At 41.1% G+C, this 17,887-nt stretch overlaps 1 protein-coding gene across 3 annotated transcripts in view; it reads left to right on the top strand.

Annotated features, from left to right (window-relative positions):
• CHST11 (carbohydrate sulfotransferase 11) overlaps positions 1-13,808 on the top strand; it is a 248,841-nt gene extending 235,033 nt beyond the window's left edge. For all 3 annotated transcript variants that reach the window (XM_070756296.1, XM_070756294.1, XM_070756297.1), the window contains one exon: positions 12,546-13,808. In XM_070756296.1, the coding sequence (XP_070612397.1) occupies positions 12,546-13,400 (855 nt within the window). In that variant the 3' untranslated portion in view covers positions 13,401-13,808. The remainder of the gene's footprint in view (positions 1-12,545) is intronic.
• Positions 13,809-17,887: the final 4,079 nt, after the last annotated feature.

The following is a 17,887-nucleotide window of genomic DNA, read 5'->3' as shown; positions in this document are numbered from 1 at the left end:
CATTGCTCTGAACGTCGCTGTCTCATGTCAATGACAGCTTGTGCGTCATCACCTAATGACTCCAAGCTACTGGCTGGGGAGAGGGCCCCCCCCGGGGCTCTCATGCTGTTCTCCTTCATCCCATTCCTGATTTTCCTCTCCCCCGTCCGACTGTTCAGCCCCCTCCTCTGCGCTGTCATCCTCCTCCAGGCATGGAGCCAGCAGAGACACAGCTGGTCCCTGAGCAGCCTCAGGCTGAATCACAACACAGATGGTTCTGAAGTCTCTTTTTTTAGCTTAGACAGGATTTGAAGCTCAAAGACAAAAACGATATATATATATATTCTTGATTTATGCACTGTTCTCTTTCCTATAGTACTTATTTTCTCTGTCTCTCTCAAACTCTTCTCCCATTTTTTCCTCTTTGGACTTTCTAAATACAATCAATAACTTACATTTCTTAAGGTAGGTAAAGATTCCCCTTGCACATATGTGCTAGTCCTCCCCGACTCTAGGGGGCAGTGCTCATCTCTGTTTCAAAGCTGAAGAGCCAACGCTGTCCGAAAACATCTCCATGGTCATGTAGCCGGCATGGCCAAATGCCAAAGGCACACGGAATGCTGTTATCTTCCCACCAAATTGGGTCCCTAATTTTTTACTTGCACTTTTAATGTGCTTTCGAACTGCTAGGTTGGCAGAAGCTGGGACAAGTAACAGGAGCTCCCCCACGTTTTGCAGCACTAGGGAACCGAACTGCTGCAGTACCGATCTTTCAATCGACAAGATGTTTCTTAAGAAAGACCTTTCTTCCTTTCTTAAGTACGAGGACAATAAAAAAAGACTGGTTAAGAGAGAATTTCAAAGAACAACTCTCCTTTTTATTTGCCTGAATTTTCCGTCTGTTGAGTTTCTTTCTAAATATTCAGTTAGGCACAATAATAATTTATTTATTTATTTGTTTTGTTCTATTCGACTTCTATGCCGCCCAATCCCAAAGGACTCCCAATTGTCTTACTTCTAACAAGAATTTTATATTCATTTATATCCGGTCGTATTGGGCCTCGCCTTCTCTTTACAAGTATGGGAAATAAAACAGAAATGACAGAAACCTAATCAGGAGCAGATGGGGTTTTTTCCCCCCATTGGGTTTAAAGTAGGACAGCGGGAATTGTGTTATTTTAATCTGTAGACTCTTGAGGCTAGTTTCAGTTATTTGTATCTTGGCCTTACTACTGTCTGTAAATATTTGCTTTGCTTTCTTTTGTCAGGTTAAAAGCTGAAATGGAATAAGCATTCTCAATTTATGCTTCTCCTAAAGAAGTTTGTACTGTATATGAAGAAAGAAAAAAAAGAAAAGAAAAGCAAGACAAAAAAAAGCAGATTTTTATGCTGTTTCTCATTGGGGGACCTTTTTTTGCAAGTATTTATAGAGGGAAGCAGTAGAGTTTGTCGACGTTGGTACAGACAAAATGATTAGAGTTTCACATTGGAGTAAATCATAATGTGATGATTTGGGTCGATGTAATTGTAGAAGAGTTTATGGTTTGACGTTACAATCTGCTAATCAGAAGAACCGTTACTTGAAATTTATGCAATGTGGATGGAAGGAAGGAAGGAATTTTTTTTGCAGAATCTCAAATGAGGACATTAGAAAGCTGATCTTCTAAAGTTTTGATATTACTACTCTTCTTATCATTTTAATTACACCTGAACTGTCATTCAGGAATGTTCAATAGAAATTTCTGAGTATTGTGGGTTAGGGATTAGTGGATTTCCAAGCCAATGAAATCCTTGGTACAGGTATGAAGGTCTTGGCATATTCAGGTTTCTTCCCATGTAAGTTTCAGAGATTCCTGGAGACGTTTTGACGAGGTTCCACTCGTCATCTTCAGGCTAGTGCTTTCGGCTTTGTGCTGGGGCAAGCAAAGCATGGTCTGAGCTGCCTTCCCTCTATAAATACTGGTGGGTGAGTGTGGAGTGCAGGCTCAGCTGCTGCAAGCTGTTTTGAAACTTCCTGGTTAGTCTGTGGGGCAACACCTTGAGTACTTGATGCAATTGATGTATGCAGATTATAATAATAATAATTAATAATAATTTATTAGATTTGTATGCCGCCCCTCTCCGACGGCTCACAACAGTAGTAAAAACAATGTCAAAGAACAAATCTAATATTAAAAAGATATTAGACACATTTAAAACCAAACAACGCATACATACCAATCATAAAATATAAAAGCCTAGGGAGGTGTCTCAGTTCCCCCATGCCTGGCAATATAGGTGGGTCTTGAGTAATTTACAAAAGACAAGGAGGGTGGGAGCAGTTCGGATCTCTGGGGGGAGTTGATTCCAGAGGGCCAGGGCTGCCACAGATAAGGCTCTTCCCCTGGGGCCCGCCAAACAACATTGTTTTGTTGATGGGACCCGGAGAAGGCCAACTCTGTGGGACCTTATCGGCCACTGGGATTTGTGCGGTAGCAGGCGGTTCCGGAGATTAGTTGATGTTTATGGATTAGGGGTGACATCCTGAGTAGTTGTGGCAGTTGGAGCCTGCAGACTAGTCACCTGTTTTGTAATAAATGCCTGTGGTGTAACATCCTGGGTTTTGGTTTGGCTGTGACTTTGTGGTCTGGTCATGTGTTTATGATGTGTGTCAGTTTGCGTTGTGTGCATGTCAGAGGGGGGTGTCTCCTTTCGGTCTTGGCTATGGAGATCAACTCCATAGCCAAGACCCTCATCTCCAGAACCAAACGCCTGGCTGACAAGACCACCTGGAAACTGAATTACACAGTCCCACAAATGTATTAATTTCCAATGAATTCCAAAGAAAAACAATCACCATCTAATCTGAAAGGAGACACCCCCCCCCCCCAAGAACCAAGACACAGAATAGAACAACGGCATTGCCCTCCTTCCTTACATTAAAAGGTGCCACAGATAAAATCAGCAAAATTCTCCACAAACACAATATCAAGGCAGCCTTTGGCACTGACCAAAAAGTAGTCAACATCTTAAGAAATCCCAAGGACAATATCCAGCTAGAAAACCAAGGAGTTTATGAAATACCATGTAAAATCTGCCCAGCCACATATATTGGATAAACTAATAGGAGAGTAAACGCACACATCACAGAACATAAGAACTCAGTGAGAAAAGAAGAAAAAACTTCCTCCCTTTTGCAACACCTCAAAACTACAGGACATGAAATTGAGTCTGAAAGAACTAAATTAATTTCCAAAACTGAACACTCCAACAAAAGAATCATGGAAGCCACTGAAATAGAAAAACACCCCCACAATATGAATAAATGTGATGATACCTCTTGGAAACTAGCCCTTATCAACAAATGTATCCCAGCCACAAAAACTGACACCAGACCCAGAACAACACAGGACGCCACCACCAATCCCCCTCACCAGACCCAAACCCATACCTACCCTACAGACAAAATACATCCACCACCCAGAAGCCAAATCACAGCAGCACCTCCAACTGCTGCACCCCCCTCCGACACACACACACAAACAAACTGACACATACCATAAACACATGACCAGACCACAAACTCGTAGCCAAACCAAAACCCACTTATCACAGTATCTAAAGCTTCATAATCAGTAACTGCATTCAAGTCCTGTTTATTTCTTCACATACACATACACACACAAACTACTTGTGCTATCACTGCCATGTACAAATGCTTCCATTTTCATGTTCTGATCCATTTGTGCAAATCAGCTAACACAAGGGAATGAGTGGGGGGGAGTGTATTTGGCCTGGCCTGGGCAATTGATTGCTAGAGGATGTAGGAATGTTGCAGTCGATTATCTACTACATGTCTTCATAAACCAGAATTTGACAGCTGCTGTTTTACTAATTTTATTCAGGTGCTCTCAAAATTTTCCAGAACAACTTTAAATAACCCATAAAGAAGCTGTCACATCCAGCTGACATTTCGTTAAAAAGTACTTCTAACGAGCTTCATAATTTTAAATATCAAGCTTTTAAAGTAGATCTGAAAATAGCTTCTAATTCCAAAGGACGGTTCAAAATGTTAACATGCCTTTTTGATGTATGTCACTGTAAACATGAAAATGTAAATATTTTTACGTGAAAGGACCTCCCTTTGCTTGCAGCGCTGCTGCAGTGTCCTTTTTCGTAAAAATAAAAACTTTTTTTTACATGAAAAGACCTCCCTTTGAAGGAGCTGAGGAATCCCTCCCACGAAGAGATTCCGGGGGCAGAGCTTTGATGTCACGTATGCCGGCAGATTGCTAAGGACGCCAAGGTGATCACTTCCTGGATTCCATGGAATCCAGGAAGTGATCACCTTGGCGTCCTTAGCAACCTGCTGGTATATGTGACGTCAAAGCTCCACCCCTGGAATCTCTTCGTGGGAGGGATTCCCCAGCTCCTTTTGTGCCTCCCTCCCAGCCTCCTGACCGGCCGACAGTTCCCCGGTGTTCGCCTTCCTGTACCGCCACCGGTGCCCAGCTCCTCCTCCTCTTCTCAGCAGATGACAGCTGGGCGGTGGCTTTCGCGGTGTTCAGCACGAACACCGAACCGAAGCACGAATTTTTTAAAAAATTCGGGTTCGGGTTCGGGTTCAGCATGCCGAACACAATACGGACCCGAATTGTGCTGCTTCAGTTCGCCCAACACTATTATATTATTTCAGGTATTTTAGGTATTTAAGAGATCTATTGCACTTCTCTACTCCAGCAGATGACAGTTATCTTGTCTCAAGGAGAAGCAAATGAAATTTGGCATGGCAAGTTAGAGAAAATATATCCACTCTGAATTAACATACCCATCTCTTGAACGTGGGAAGGTGGGTTAACCCTCACCAAAGTAGAAATAATAAGTAAATAGTCTGAAAAATAGAATACTTTTGTGAAGCTTAGGGTGGGGTACTTGGCTTCCAATTAGCCACGTTAGTGCTGGGGAGGGTGAATACTACAAAAAAAGTGAATGGCGGAAGACAATAGAATTTGATTTAATTAAAATGTAACTCATCTTAAATTGTTACCAGCAGTTAATACCTGTATGATTATATACATCAATTAATTTCACCATTTTATTATACTAAATTAATTTAATAGACGTGGGAGGAGCTCTTGGAGCTACACCAAAGATTTTTGAAAGCTATGGATGGGTTTTCCATGCTTGGCTTAGGCTGCTAAATATTTGTCCTAAAATTCATTGCACATTCTTCTTTTATAAGTGACTTAATAGTGAACTGACAGATTAGTATATGTTGGCAAAAGATGTGAGCATTGCTTTCTGCCGGGCCAAAGCACTCTCCTCTATTTTTCTTTCAGTTTAACAAGGTAAATTATTTCTCTCCCATACCTAATCTTTCCCAGAATGCAGACACTGTATTTTGTTTTTGAAATCTCTCTGAACCACCCTTTATTGGTGTAGCCTATATTAGCATTGTTGCAGTATAGTTGTCAGTCAAAAGATCTGCTAGCTAGAAAGTTAATTTGCAATTAAGTCTGAGATTTTTTTTAATTGTGTAAAGGTCTCTAGTTATGTCAGCAGCCAAAAAAGCAAAAATACTTCAATGTGATTCTTAATTTGTTGTCATTAAGACTTTGGATAAAGAGCCCATTAGGTCTTGTATGTGCATTAGTAATGGCAGTCACACATGGTAACAACAAGCTCAAGGTTACACAGACACCTCAGCAGAAACAAAACGTAAACACTGGAGGTTGGGAGTGGAATCTACAAATCCTACAAATACGATTCAAGGACCTTGATCGAATTTCCATGGCACTTTATTTTAAATGAAAGTTTAACTTTCGGATCAAAGGAATAAAATAACACAATGCAAGTATTAATTAAGGAAAAATAGGAAATATGTTTATTGCTATTGGTAATATATAATGGCTACATTCCTGTTGCAATTAGATTTTGATTGTGTAAATTTTGAAGTCCATTGATAGTAGATAAATTGTAATCAGCCCTTTAAGGTAGTCCAGATCAGAAAATGGGGTATTTGAATCCTGTGCTTGCAAATAAGGGGTAGGAGGGAGAATAATACCTATTTTAATGGATGCAGCCAATATTATATTCTTAAAAATATGCTTCTTATGAAAAAAAGATGTGGCCATCGAGGGGTTAGGGGAATAAAATAGGAAAATGTATTCCCATCCGATAATTTTAACCCATTCTAAAAAAGAACATTTATTCAATTTGGAACTACAAAAACCCTTAATAAATACATCCATCTAGAAACAAAGAATATGATAAGCAAAAAGCCAAGGGATGCTTGCCCTATTTCATGTTGTGGGTCTCAGAAGCCAGAACTGATAGCAAAACCAAATAAAACAAACTACTTCTGGGAAGCATATTTTAAAATTCCTTTGGTGCCTTTCCACAAAGTTTATTTCACACGCCAAGGACACTGCCAACAAGGAAGACAAAACAATTAATCTTAGACTGCGATACATATCAACAGCAGGAGCACATACTGTGTTCATTTTCAAAAGTGCTTGGAAACCAGTGTCCTCCTTCTGTTCTCAGCAGCAAAGGTCACACCAAGTTTTGATCTTCTTTCAAAATGAATTTGACTGGAGTTGCAGGAAAAAGTCTTTTTAGAATAAGAGAAAGATTTATAATGCCTTGTTTCAGAGGTGGGCTGCCAAGGTGGAATGGTGACATGTGCCCATCCTCGTGTCTCTGAGTGCTAGTGGTGTCTAGCACAATCCTGCCTGTCAATGACTACTTCAGCTTCAACCACAACAGCACAAGAGCACGCAACAAATTCAAAGTTAATATTAATCGCTCCAAGCTTGACTGTAAAAAATATTACTTTAGCAATCGAGTTGTCGAAGCGTGGAACTCATTACCAGACTCAGTAGTGTCAACCCCTAACCCCCAACATTTCTCCCTTAGACTATCCACTATTGACCTCTCCAGGTTCCTAAGAGGTCAGTAAGGGGTGTACATAAGTGAACTAGCCTGCCTTTTGTCCCCTGTCCAATTGTCTGTCCTTATCTCATATATCTTTTCTTCCTTTCATATATCTTCTCCTCTACTTTTATATCTTTTCTTTATATATAATACCTCATGTCTATCCTCTTCAATATGTATTGTGTATTGGACAAAATAAATAAATAAATAAATAAATAAATAAAATAAATAAATTCTGCTACTGCACCTGTGCAGGTAGCAGAATTGCACACGGAGATACAGGTGCGTCCATGTTTCGGTGTGGATTTTTTGCCAAAACACAGGCACACCTGTGTCTCCGCACGCCATTCTTCTACCTGCACAGGTGCAACAGCAGAATTGCGCTGGACTCCACTAGCACTCAGAACCACGCGGGCGAGCAAACGTCACCATTCCACGTTAGCAGCCCACCTAAGCCTTGTTTTCCCAAAGGTGGACTGAAATATTTTCAGTACCAAGTTATGACTGCATTGTCCTTATGAGCCAATAAAATGTGTTTGATTCCATCTGTAGCTTCACCTGTAATTATGGTTACAAGGGTCTCAGCAGGTCGGGCAGGGCTAGGATAAAAGCCACAATGATCCTATCTGCAAACGAAACAGCCATCCATAGAAGCATTAGATTTCTGATTGTAAGATTTCTAGGGCAAACTAGTAGGAAATGTATTCTCATTCTTGCTTGACAGTCAAAAAAATCTTCTTGGCAATTCTTGAAAAATATGGATTTTCTGCACTCATTAAGAAATACAATGATTGTAAGTAGAATGCGTTGAAATTTATTTATTTATTTATTTATTTATTTTGTCCATTGCACAATGAGAGTTATATTGGGTATACATATAGTAAATATATAATGAAGGTTATAGAGGATATACTCATAGTAAAGTATATCTAAGAAAGAATAGAAGAGAAGAAATAGGAATAAAATATATCAGTGAAAGAATAGAATAAATATAGGAAAGAAGAATGGTATAGGAGATATAGGAGAGCAATAGGACAGGGGACGGAAGGCATGCTGGTGCACTTATGTACGCCCATTACTGACCTCTTAGGAATCTGGAGAGGTCAACCGTGGATAGTCTAAGGGTAAAGTGTTGGGGGTTTGGGGATGACACTACAGAGTTCGGCAATGAATTCCACGCTTCGACAACTCGGTTACTGAAGTCGTATTTTTTACAGTCAAGTTTGGAGCGGTTAATATTAAGTTTAAATCTGTTGTGAGCTCTTGTGTTGTTGTGGTTGAAGCTGAAGTAGTCGCCGACAGGCAGGACGTTGCAGCATATAATTTTGTGGGCAATACTTAGGTCATGTTTAAGGCGCCTTAGTTATAAGCTTTCTAGACCCAGAGTTGAAAGTCTAGTCTCGTAGGGTATTCTGGTTTGAGTGGAGGAGTGAAGGGCTCTTCTTGTGAAGGTGTTAATGTCTGAGATGCGATATGGGTTCCAAACAGATGAGCTGTATTCGAGGATGGGTCTGGCAAAAGTTTTGTAAGCTCTGGTGAGCAATGAGAGATTGCCAGAGCAGTAGGATTAGGTTTACAACTCTTGAAGCCTTCTTGGCTATGTTGTTACAGTGGGTTCTATGTCCTGGTAAATGGCATTCCACATTTCTGCAGAACCTGATCCTCTGTACCCTTGTCTCTAATACGATATCGTAGCTCTTAGAGCAGGAGTCTCAAACTCAAGACTCGTGGGCCAGTGAGGCTTTTAAATCTGGCCCATGGGGCTGGCCTAGGAATAGCAAAGGACTGGCCCTCGGTGCCTCTAGCAGTCAAAACGGGGTTAGGGTTACCTAACCTATCTTGCCCCCGTCAGAGTCTGATTCTGCAACGGAAGAGGAGCTGGATGCAAGAACTGACAGCAAGTAAGAGGGCAGGTCCATTGGCCTTGGGAAGGGCAGAGTCAGTCCAGGCAAAGCTGTTCGGAATCAGCAAGGCCTACAGGCAGGGAGGAACTGAGTTCAGCTGAGGAGCATGAATTAACCACCCCCTTCTGATGCAAGGACTTGGAGAGTGCCGAGGAGGTGGAGCTGAGACAGAGGAGGCCGCTCATGAGGAGAGTGCCCCACCCTGCTTCACCAGGCACATCTGGGAAATGAGATTAAAGGGGATGCTGTGGGGAAGAGGAGCAATTGTCGGGAAGAAATACTGAGTTTCTGGAATGTCATGTGCCAACGTTTAAACTTGCCAAGAATCCTTGCATTCCTGTGTGGCATTCTGGACTGTTTGTCTGGATCTTTTACTCCCTGAATTCCTTGCTTTGGGATTTATTGCTATGCAAATTTGATGCAGACAGCATTGGGCTGATTAATTATGACCAGGAATTAGTTAGTTAGTTAGTTAGTTAGTTAGTTAGTTAGTTAGTTAGTTAGTTAGTTAGTTAGTTAGCTAGCTAGCTAGCTAGCTTGTTTGTTTGTTTGTTTGTTTGTTTGTTTGTTTGTTTGTTTATTTGTTTATTTATTTAGTTAGTTATTTACTTACTTACTTACTTACTTACTTACTTACTTACTTACTTACTTACTTACTTACTTACTTACTTACTTACTTACTTACTTAATTACTTATTAGATTTGTATGCCACCCCTCTCCTTAGACTCGGGGCGGCTAACAACAATAATAAAAACAGCATATGACAAATCTAATATTAAAATAACTAAGAAACTGGAGCACTGAAAGGGCTGTTTTGAACTGCCAGCTCTTTGTGTTATCTCTGTGCCATACCCTGGGTCATCACATAACCCTAACCTCCATACCCAATTTTTGGCCTGGATAGCCTCCTGCAGCACCCGTGCCCCATTTTGGCCAACAGAGTACTGCAGGAGGCTGTCCAGGCCAAAAATGGGATGTGAGTGGGCTCACACAGCCAAACATGGTCCCCTATGCCTCATTTTGTCTGACAAAGTACTGCAGAAGGCCGTCCAGGCAAAAAATTGAGCATGAGGGCTCTCGCTGCAAGAGGTTTCCATCCCATCTGCCCCCCATAACATACACCTGGCTGGCCCACAGAGGAGAGCTATAATATGCTGTTCAGGCCCTTGAAGAAATCCAGTTTGACACCCCTGTCTTACAGGGATAGCAACTTAATCTGACCAGAGAAGGGATCTTTTGCTTATAGTCTTTCTTTATCCATCAACCTTCTCTACTGCCTAGAGCAGATTCCAATACATGTAGTCAATCAAACCACAATTTCCATTGCTTGCACATAGATGAACATTGGTTTATTTACTAACTAGAGACTGGAAATAAGTCAGGACCTGATCCTAATTTGAAGTCCAGTATAAAATCTATTTCATAATTGTTGTGGTTGGCTCTGGCCCAGCTCCTGCCCCAAGGAATGTGGAGGTGGATGCAGGGGAAACATCAACATGTCATAGGCCTGTTTTATTGCCGACAGAGTCAGGTAGTGCAGTTTCCTCGGACGAAGAAGAAGGTGGGGGTGACTTGGAAGAGGGGGGCTTGGCACACAGCCCAGGAAGCCAATCTTCATTATCTTTGGTCGATTCGGATGAGGAAGTGTTAGATCCACGCAGGTGCAGAATTATGCATAGAAGAGACCAATTGAAGAAATATTATAGGAGATAAGAGAGGCCACCTGTGTTTGGGTGGGGCTCCAGCAATTAGAGCTGCTGATATAAATAGCAGCATGCTGGCTTGGCCCTTGTGGAAGATTATCTGATCATTGTTTCTTCAGGACCGTGCTTTGCTGTTTCCGGACTTTGTTTGTTGATTTTTCACGACTTTGAAACCAAAGCAGAACAAAGTGTGTGTGTCTCACTTTGTGGAAGAAGGAGGGCTGTGACATTTCTTCACAGCTGCTAGCTAAGTACTTAAGGACTGATTAAGGGGATTGTACAGCCTACAAGGTTGTTTTGAGACGAGTGCTCTTTGCAATATAAAAAGGGTGCTTTGTTTCTTTTGAATGTTGTGATAAAGAACATTGTTTTTGAACTTTCAAGTGTGTGTTTGTTTGAAATTTTTACCCTTGAATTTTCGGGAGACTCATACCATAGAGCCCGGCAGAACAATAATTTTTCAGAAAAATGATGGAAAGAGAGCATGTTACATGGAAATTTCTCTTCTGTGTTCTCGGCTGGAGTGTAATGTAGCAACTGATAAGTAGAATGCTATCGCCACCAAGGTACTTTGTGTATCCTTTGTTCTAAAAGAACAGAGGATACACAAAGTACTTTTTTTCTTAATAGAACTGCAAAAATTGTACTGTAACTTATGAACTGAAGACTGCATTTAAAGAGTATATTTATAAAGTACAAGACCCAGCATCATCCCTAAGCTGTAATATTGGTTGTGAACATAGAAGACTGGATAAATGGATCTTGAACAAGCCACTAGGTTTCCAGGAAAGTTCATTTTTAGCAACTGTTTTATCTGAAAGTGGTAAAGGAATTTTTGTGTCTCAATCAAACAGCAAAAGAATGTCTATGGGAGATAATTATTTGTTTGTTTGTTTGGTTTGTTTGTTTGTTTGTTTGTTTGTTCGTTCGTTCGTTCGTTCGTTCATTCATTTATTTATTTATTGTTAGAGTTGGAAGGGACCATGCGGGTCATCAAGTCCAACCCCCTGCCTAAGCAAGAACTCTATAGCATCCCAGCCAAATGGCAGTCCAATTTCCTCTTAAAAATGTCCAGAGTATTGGAGTTCACAATGTCCGCTAGTAGGTTGTTCCACTGGTTGATCGTTCTGACAGTCAGGAAGTTCTTCCTTATTTCCAGGTTGAATCTCTCCTTGGTCAGCTTCCAGCCATTGTTCCTTGTCCGGCCCTCCAGTGCCCTGGAGAATAAAGTGATCCCCTCCTCTCTGTGGCAACCCCTCGTATACCTGTAGACTGCTATCATGTCCGCTCTGGCCCTCCTTTTCTCTAGGCTATCCATGCCCAGTTCCCACAGTCTCTCTTCGTAAGTCTTGGTTTCTAGACCCCTGATCATTTTGGTTGCTCTTTTCTGCACCTTCTCCAGAGTTTCAATGTCTTTTTTGAAGTGTGGTGACCAGAACTGAACACAGTACTCCAGGTGTGGTCTGACCAGGGCGTAGTAGAGTGGTATTAATACTTCCCTGGTCTTGGAGTGTATTCCCCTGTTGATGCAGCTTAGGATTGTATTGGCTTTTTTGGCTGGTGCTGCACATTGTTGGCTCATGTTTAGTCGATTATCCACCAAGACTCCGAGATCTCTTTCGTCGTCGCTACTGCTGAGAGGGGTTTCTCCCAGGCTGTATGTGTGTCCAGGTTTTTTTTTTACCTAGGTGAAGGACTTTGCTCTTGTCAATGTTGAACATCATTTTGTTGGTGTGGGCCCACTGTGTTAGTCTTTAGAAGCAGGTCTAGCTGAGAATTAGAAGAGATTTCTGCCCAGGACAGATGCATCAAACACTGGCCATGCCCACCTGTTTTAGCGAAGGGGGAAAGCCACAATATGTTATGTGCTGACAATGTGACGACACAGGTTTTACACCCCGGCCTAGGATATCTTTGAGATCTGTAGTGTACTACTTTGGTGGGTTTTAGCAGCAAGGATTGTAGAAGGTATTCATAACAAGATTTAAAATATATATTTTCAAACAGTACTAAGTTGTCTTTATTTGTCTTTTATTTACATAGTTGGAATTATCCAGCACGGCCATCCTTCATCAAATCCGGAGGGATCAAGTGACCGATACATGTCGAACCAACAGCTTGTCCAGCAAGAAGCGTCGCGTCCTGACACCTAACGATCTCAAACATTTAGTGGTTGATGAAGATCATGAACTGATTTATTGCTATGTCCCCAAAGTGGCCTGTACCAACTGGAAAAGAGTCATGATGGTGTTGACGGGGAGAGGGAAATTCACCGATCCCATGGAGATACCAGCAAATGAAGCCCACGTCTCATCCAACTTGAAAACACTCAACCAGTACAGCATCCCAGAGATCAACCATCGCTTGAAAAACTACATGAAGTTCTTGTTTGTCCGTGAGCCTTTCGAGAGACTGGTGTCAGCCTACAGAAACAAATTCACCCAAAAGTACAACACCTCCTTTCACAAGAGATATGGTACCAAAATCGTGAAGCGCCAAAGGAAAAATGCGACACAGGAGGCTCTGCAGAAAGGGGATGATGTAAAATTTGAAGAGTTTGTGGCTTATCTCATAGACCCGCAAACTCAAAGAGAAGAGCCATTCAATGAACATTGGCAAACGGTCTTTTCTCTGTGCCATCCTTGTCACATCCATTACGACCTCATAGGGAAGTACGAGACTCTTGAGGAGGATTCCAACTACATTATTCAGCTCGCAGGTGTAGGAAACTATCTCAAGTTCCCCACTTATGCAAAGTCTACAAGAACTACTGATGAAATGACTGCAGAGTTCTTCCAGAACATCAGTTCAGAGCACCAAACGCAGCTCTATGAAGTCTACAAACTTGATTTTTTAATGTTCAATTACTCAGTGCCAAGCTACCTGAAACTGGAATGAAATGGGGATACCCAGAGAAAGAAAGAAAGAAAGCTGTTTAATTTAAGATTTTTTTTATTTGTCATAATTATGTATGAAGAATTGGTTATTTTGTAAGTTAATATTTCTCTCTCCTTTTTTAGCAATGCTGCGAGCAGCATAGTTGGAAATTTATTATTTAAATGGTTGGTAAGAAAGGACAGCCTTGTTTGCAGGGTAAGAAAATTGCAGTGACAGTAGCTCTAGATGTGACAAGTAAGTGCTACACTGTTTTGGGGTGGAAATGTTTCTTTTGCCCTGATTTATTTTTTTATTTTTATTTTTTTTCATTCTTAATAAATCCGAGCCTTTAGGTTATTTATGCTAACAGAATAGATTCCTCATTAAAAGCTGAAATGCAATGCTGTTTAGGCAAAAAAGAAAAAAAAAGTTTCGTGTATTCTTTTTGCTGGAATTTTCCTCTGCCGTAATATTATTTTATTATGGTAAGGGCTATAAATGTGCTCATAAAATTGGAAATGTTACAATGGGCAGTAGGGTTTTGCAAGACATATAAAGATACAGTGGTACCTCTACTTAAGAACTTAATTCATTCCGTGACCAGGTTCTTAAGTAGAAAAATTTGTAAGTAGAAGCAATTTTTCCTATAGAAATCAATGTAAAAGCGAATAATGCGTGCAAACGCATCCCAATACGCACCCCTTTTGCCTTTGGGGAGGAGGAGGAAGAGGAGGAGGACAGTCGCTGCCGAAGGAAGAAAGTGAGGTGAGAGGAATAAAAAAAATCCAAAACTTTAAGGCTTTAAAAAAGGGGGGGGACTCTGAGGCGGCAAGGGGGAGCACGCGCCTCCTATATACCCAGCGCAAGGCTGCCTCTCATACACTGCACCAGAGAGAGAAACCCAAGGGGAATGGCAGGAAACTGGCCAGGCCTTCATGCCGCTCTCAAATTTCCTGGGAATTTTTTCCGGGCTCAAGTTCTTAAGTAGAAAATGGTTCTTAAGAAGAGGCAAATAAATCTTGAATGCCCGGTTCTTATCTAGAAAAATTCTTAAGTAGAGGCGTTCTTAGGTAGAGGTACCACTGTACATCCATTTGGGCCTCAGAACATTTAGACCAGGGGTGTCAAACTGGATTTCTTCAAGGGACAGATCAGCATTGTAGTTCTCCTCTGGGGTGGCGTGGGGGAGAGATGGATAGGACACTTTTTGTAGCACCCTGCCAGCTAAAACAGGGCCACTAGGCCACATTTTGGCCAGCAGATTGCTGCAAGAGGCCATCCAGGCTGAAAATGGGGTTGAAAACAGAGGGGATGAACATGTTCCTCCCTGCACCCTGTTTTTGTTGCCAGAGGCACCGCGGGCCAGTCCTTTCCTATTTCCAGATCGGCCCTGCGGGTCTTGAGTTTGACACTCCTGATTTAAACCATTAGAATGTCATACCTTTGTGCATCCCAAATACCAATATGTAAAGGTAGGAAATGTCCTGGAAAGTGAAGGCATGATTCAGTCTCTTGTCTCCTAAAGGAGACAAACCAAGCCAGAGATTATTTAAAGTTATTTGTGACTCCCTGTTATCCAATAGGAAATTCATCTATTGACATGATCACATGCAAAGAGGCATCACGGGATGGTTAGATACAAACCTTTCAGAGGCAGAACATTCTAAAGCAGATGTCCTCAACCTTGGCAATTTTAAGACTTGTGGACTTCATCTCCCAGCATTCTCCTGCCAACATAGCATAACTGGCTCTAGGATAGCATAGCATAGCTGGCTGGAGAATTCTGGGACTTGAAGTCCACAAGTCTTAAAATTCCCAAGGTTGAGGACCCCTGTTCTAAAGGATCCAATTGACTGTTTTGACTTAACAAAATTACTGTAGCGTTTTTTTCCTATGAATGAAACTTGGGAATTTTTTCCCCAGAAGTTTTGAGACAGGCCAGAGCACAAAAGAATATTTGACTCTTTCCCTATTCAATTAAGCACAATCACTTCCTTTGTTTCATAACATTTCTGAGCGACATGGTAGCTATACAGGAGTTTTCAGATCTATACACTGCTGTTTGCATCTGTCATTCCTCAGTTTGGGTCTTTGAAGAAGATCATTCCATGAAAGGAGAAGAATGGGCCCCTTATATCCAATTTAAATGACATCCCAACCCTAAACTTCACACCGTAGCAAAGAATAATCTGCAATTTAGGGGTGCTTTTCCTGTAAACCTCTATCATGTTCTGAATTATAGCAAAATTTTAAAAGGCTTATTGCATAGGCTGCAAAATTAAATAAATATAGTTGGTTACCTATATTTTAGAATAAGAAGAGGGGGGGAAATCCTGCAGTAATGTAATGCTATCTCAGTTCCAAACCTCAACAATAATTATTTTTAAAGAAAGTGATATTATGATGTTGTCTTTTAACATTGGGAAGAAGAAGAAACACTGATTTTTACATATAAGTATGCTCATGTACACACACACACACGCCACAAATATTGAAAATCTGTGACTGAATGAAATGTGACTATATTGTATAGAGAGAAGTATACTACAAATCCTACTTTGCTGGTTACGTTAAAAATATTTCTGCATTCCTACTTGCTTGATTTCAAATGTGTAATAATGATGGGTTTGTTTACAAGTAGCTGTAGTAATATTATTTAGGATCCCAGTTCTCTTAAATAGTTGGTTAATGTGCTGTCCCGCTCACATACAAACGTAACTGTGGTTTATTAATACTCCCTGCTATTCCCAGAACTGTCCCAATTAAGTCCAACAACAATGCATTGGAAAGTTTCCCAATCAAAAGGCAAAATGAAATCCACAATCCAAGAGAGTTCATGAGGCAAGATTTATTCATTGTATTTATTAATTGGATTTCTATGCTGCCCCTCTATGAAGACTCGGTGCGGCTCAAAACATATGAAAAACAGTAAATTACAATAAAATGAATCCAATTAAATTAAAACTACATGGTTAACTAAAATCCCTAATTGCATTAAAAATGAATTCCAGTCATTCATGCAGCAATGATACGATCATTCATTAGTCAGGGGCTAAGATCTAAATGGCCCGAGTCTGACATAAATGAGTCTTAAGACTCTTTCGAAAGGCAAGGAGGGTGGGGGCATTGCAGATCTCAGGGAGGAGCTGATTCCAGAGGGCTGGGGCCCCCACAGAGAAGGCTCTACCCCAGGTCCCACCAAACAACATTGTCTAGTTGATGGGACCTGGAGAAGGCTGACTCTGTGGACCTAACCGGTCACTGGGACTCATGCGGCAGTAGGCGGTCCCGCAAATAATCTGGCCTGACTTACAATGCAAGTCGAGGCACAGTTTCAATCCAAGCAAGGCAAGAATCACAACAAAAGCTAGGAAATGAACACGTTATTCTCAGCATCTCTTCCATCTCTCTGCTGAGCTAAATAGCAGCTCCTTTTCGCAAGTAGTCTGGATGGCCTTTTCTGTCCCTGACTTTTCTCTGACCTACGTGTTCTTGGATCAGGTCCAGAAGGCAGTTCCTCTTCCTCATCACTGACCGGCTGCAGCTGTGTGCTTTCTCCACCTGAAGCCTCAGGGCTGTCCTGCTGCAGCTGTGCTTCAGCCAAATCCCTCTCGGACAGCTGCTTGGAGCCATTAACCAATTCCCTTCCAGTTGTGCCTCCTGGAACTGATTTATCTTCCTCCAAGCTGACATCTGGAAAGATATCTGGGGAAGTGTCCAGGAGACTCATCACTGTTAGACTGATCAAATAATTTTAATCAATTCATTGCAAGGTCCTTCCAATTAATTGGGTAGCAACATTTTAAAGTTGATAATTTTAAATAAAGGTTCCTCTCTAAACCAAGATGGCAATCATCTTAGGAAAAAATACTAATCAATACAGTTAATCAATTACAGTGATTCTCAACCTGGAGGGCTGAATGAACATTTCACAGAGGTCGCCTAAGACCATGGGAAAAGACAAATTTCACATAGTGTTAGGAACTAAAGATTCTATTCTGGCACCTTGGAACATACTTTTACAACCCGACCAATCAGGCGTTTACCAGAGTTACCGCTCTGACCTTCCTGCCAATCAGTTTAAAGCTCTGTTGGAAGAATTGGCACTAGACTTATGGTTGGGGGTCACCACAACATGAGGAACTATATTAAGGGGTCACGGCATTAGAAAGATTGAGAACCACTATTGATTCATATGCAACTAAATAAAATTTAATCAACCGATTAAAAGCATGTGGTTTATCAACTGAGACTGATTTAATAGGGGTATAACACTAATATTATTGTTAACATGTAGCTCAACATATCCCAAATGAACACAGTAACGATTTTGAAAATCCAGCTTAGTTTCCCGATCTAAAGATGAATATTTTCCATTTGTAGTATTTATGTGCAAGACGAGACTGAGAGATACATAAAACTATAACTTGGTGGTTTTCAGAAATACAACAAACAATTATTTCCAGATTCTATTGGGTTTTGTAGCAGACTTAAAACCTATGGCAAAT

This window comes from Erythrolamprus reginae, chromosome 6 (assembly GCF_031021105.1).
Source record: "Erythrolamprus reginae isolate rEryReg1 chromosome 6, rEryReg1.hap1, whole genome shotgun sequence".
Lineage (NCBI taxonomy): Eukaryota > Metazoa > Chordata > Lepidosauria > Squamata > Dipsadidae > Erythrolamprus > Erythrolamprus reginae.
Note: the sequence above shows the minus strand (reverse complement) of the source record. Positions and strands in the feature narration are given on the sequence as shown.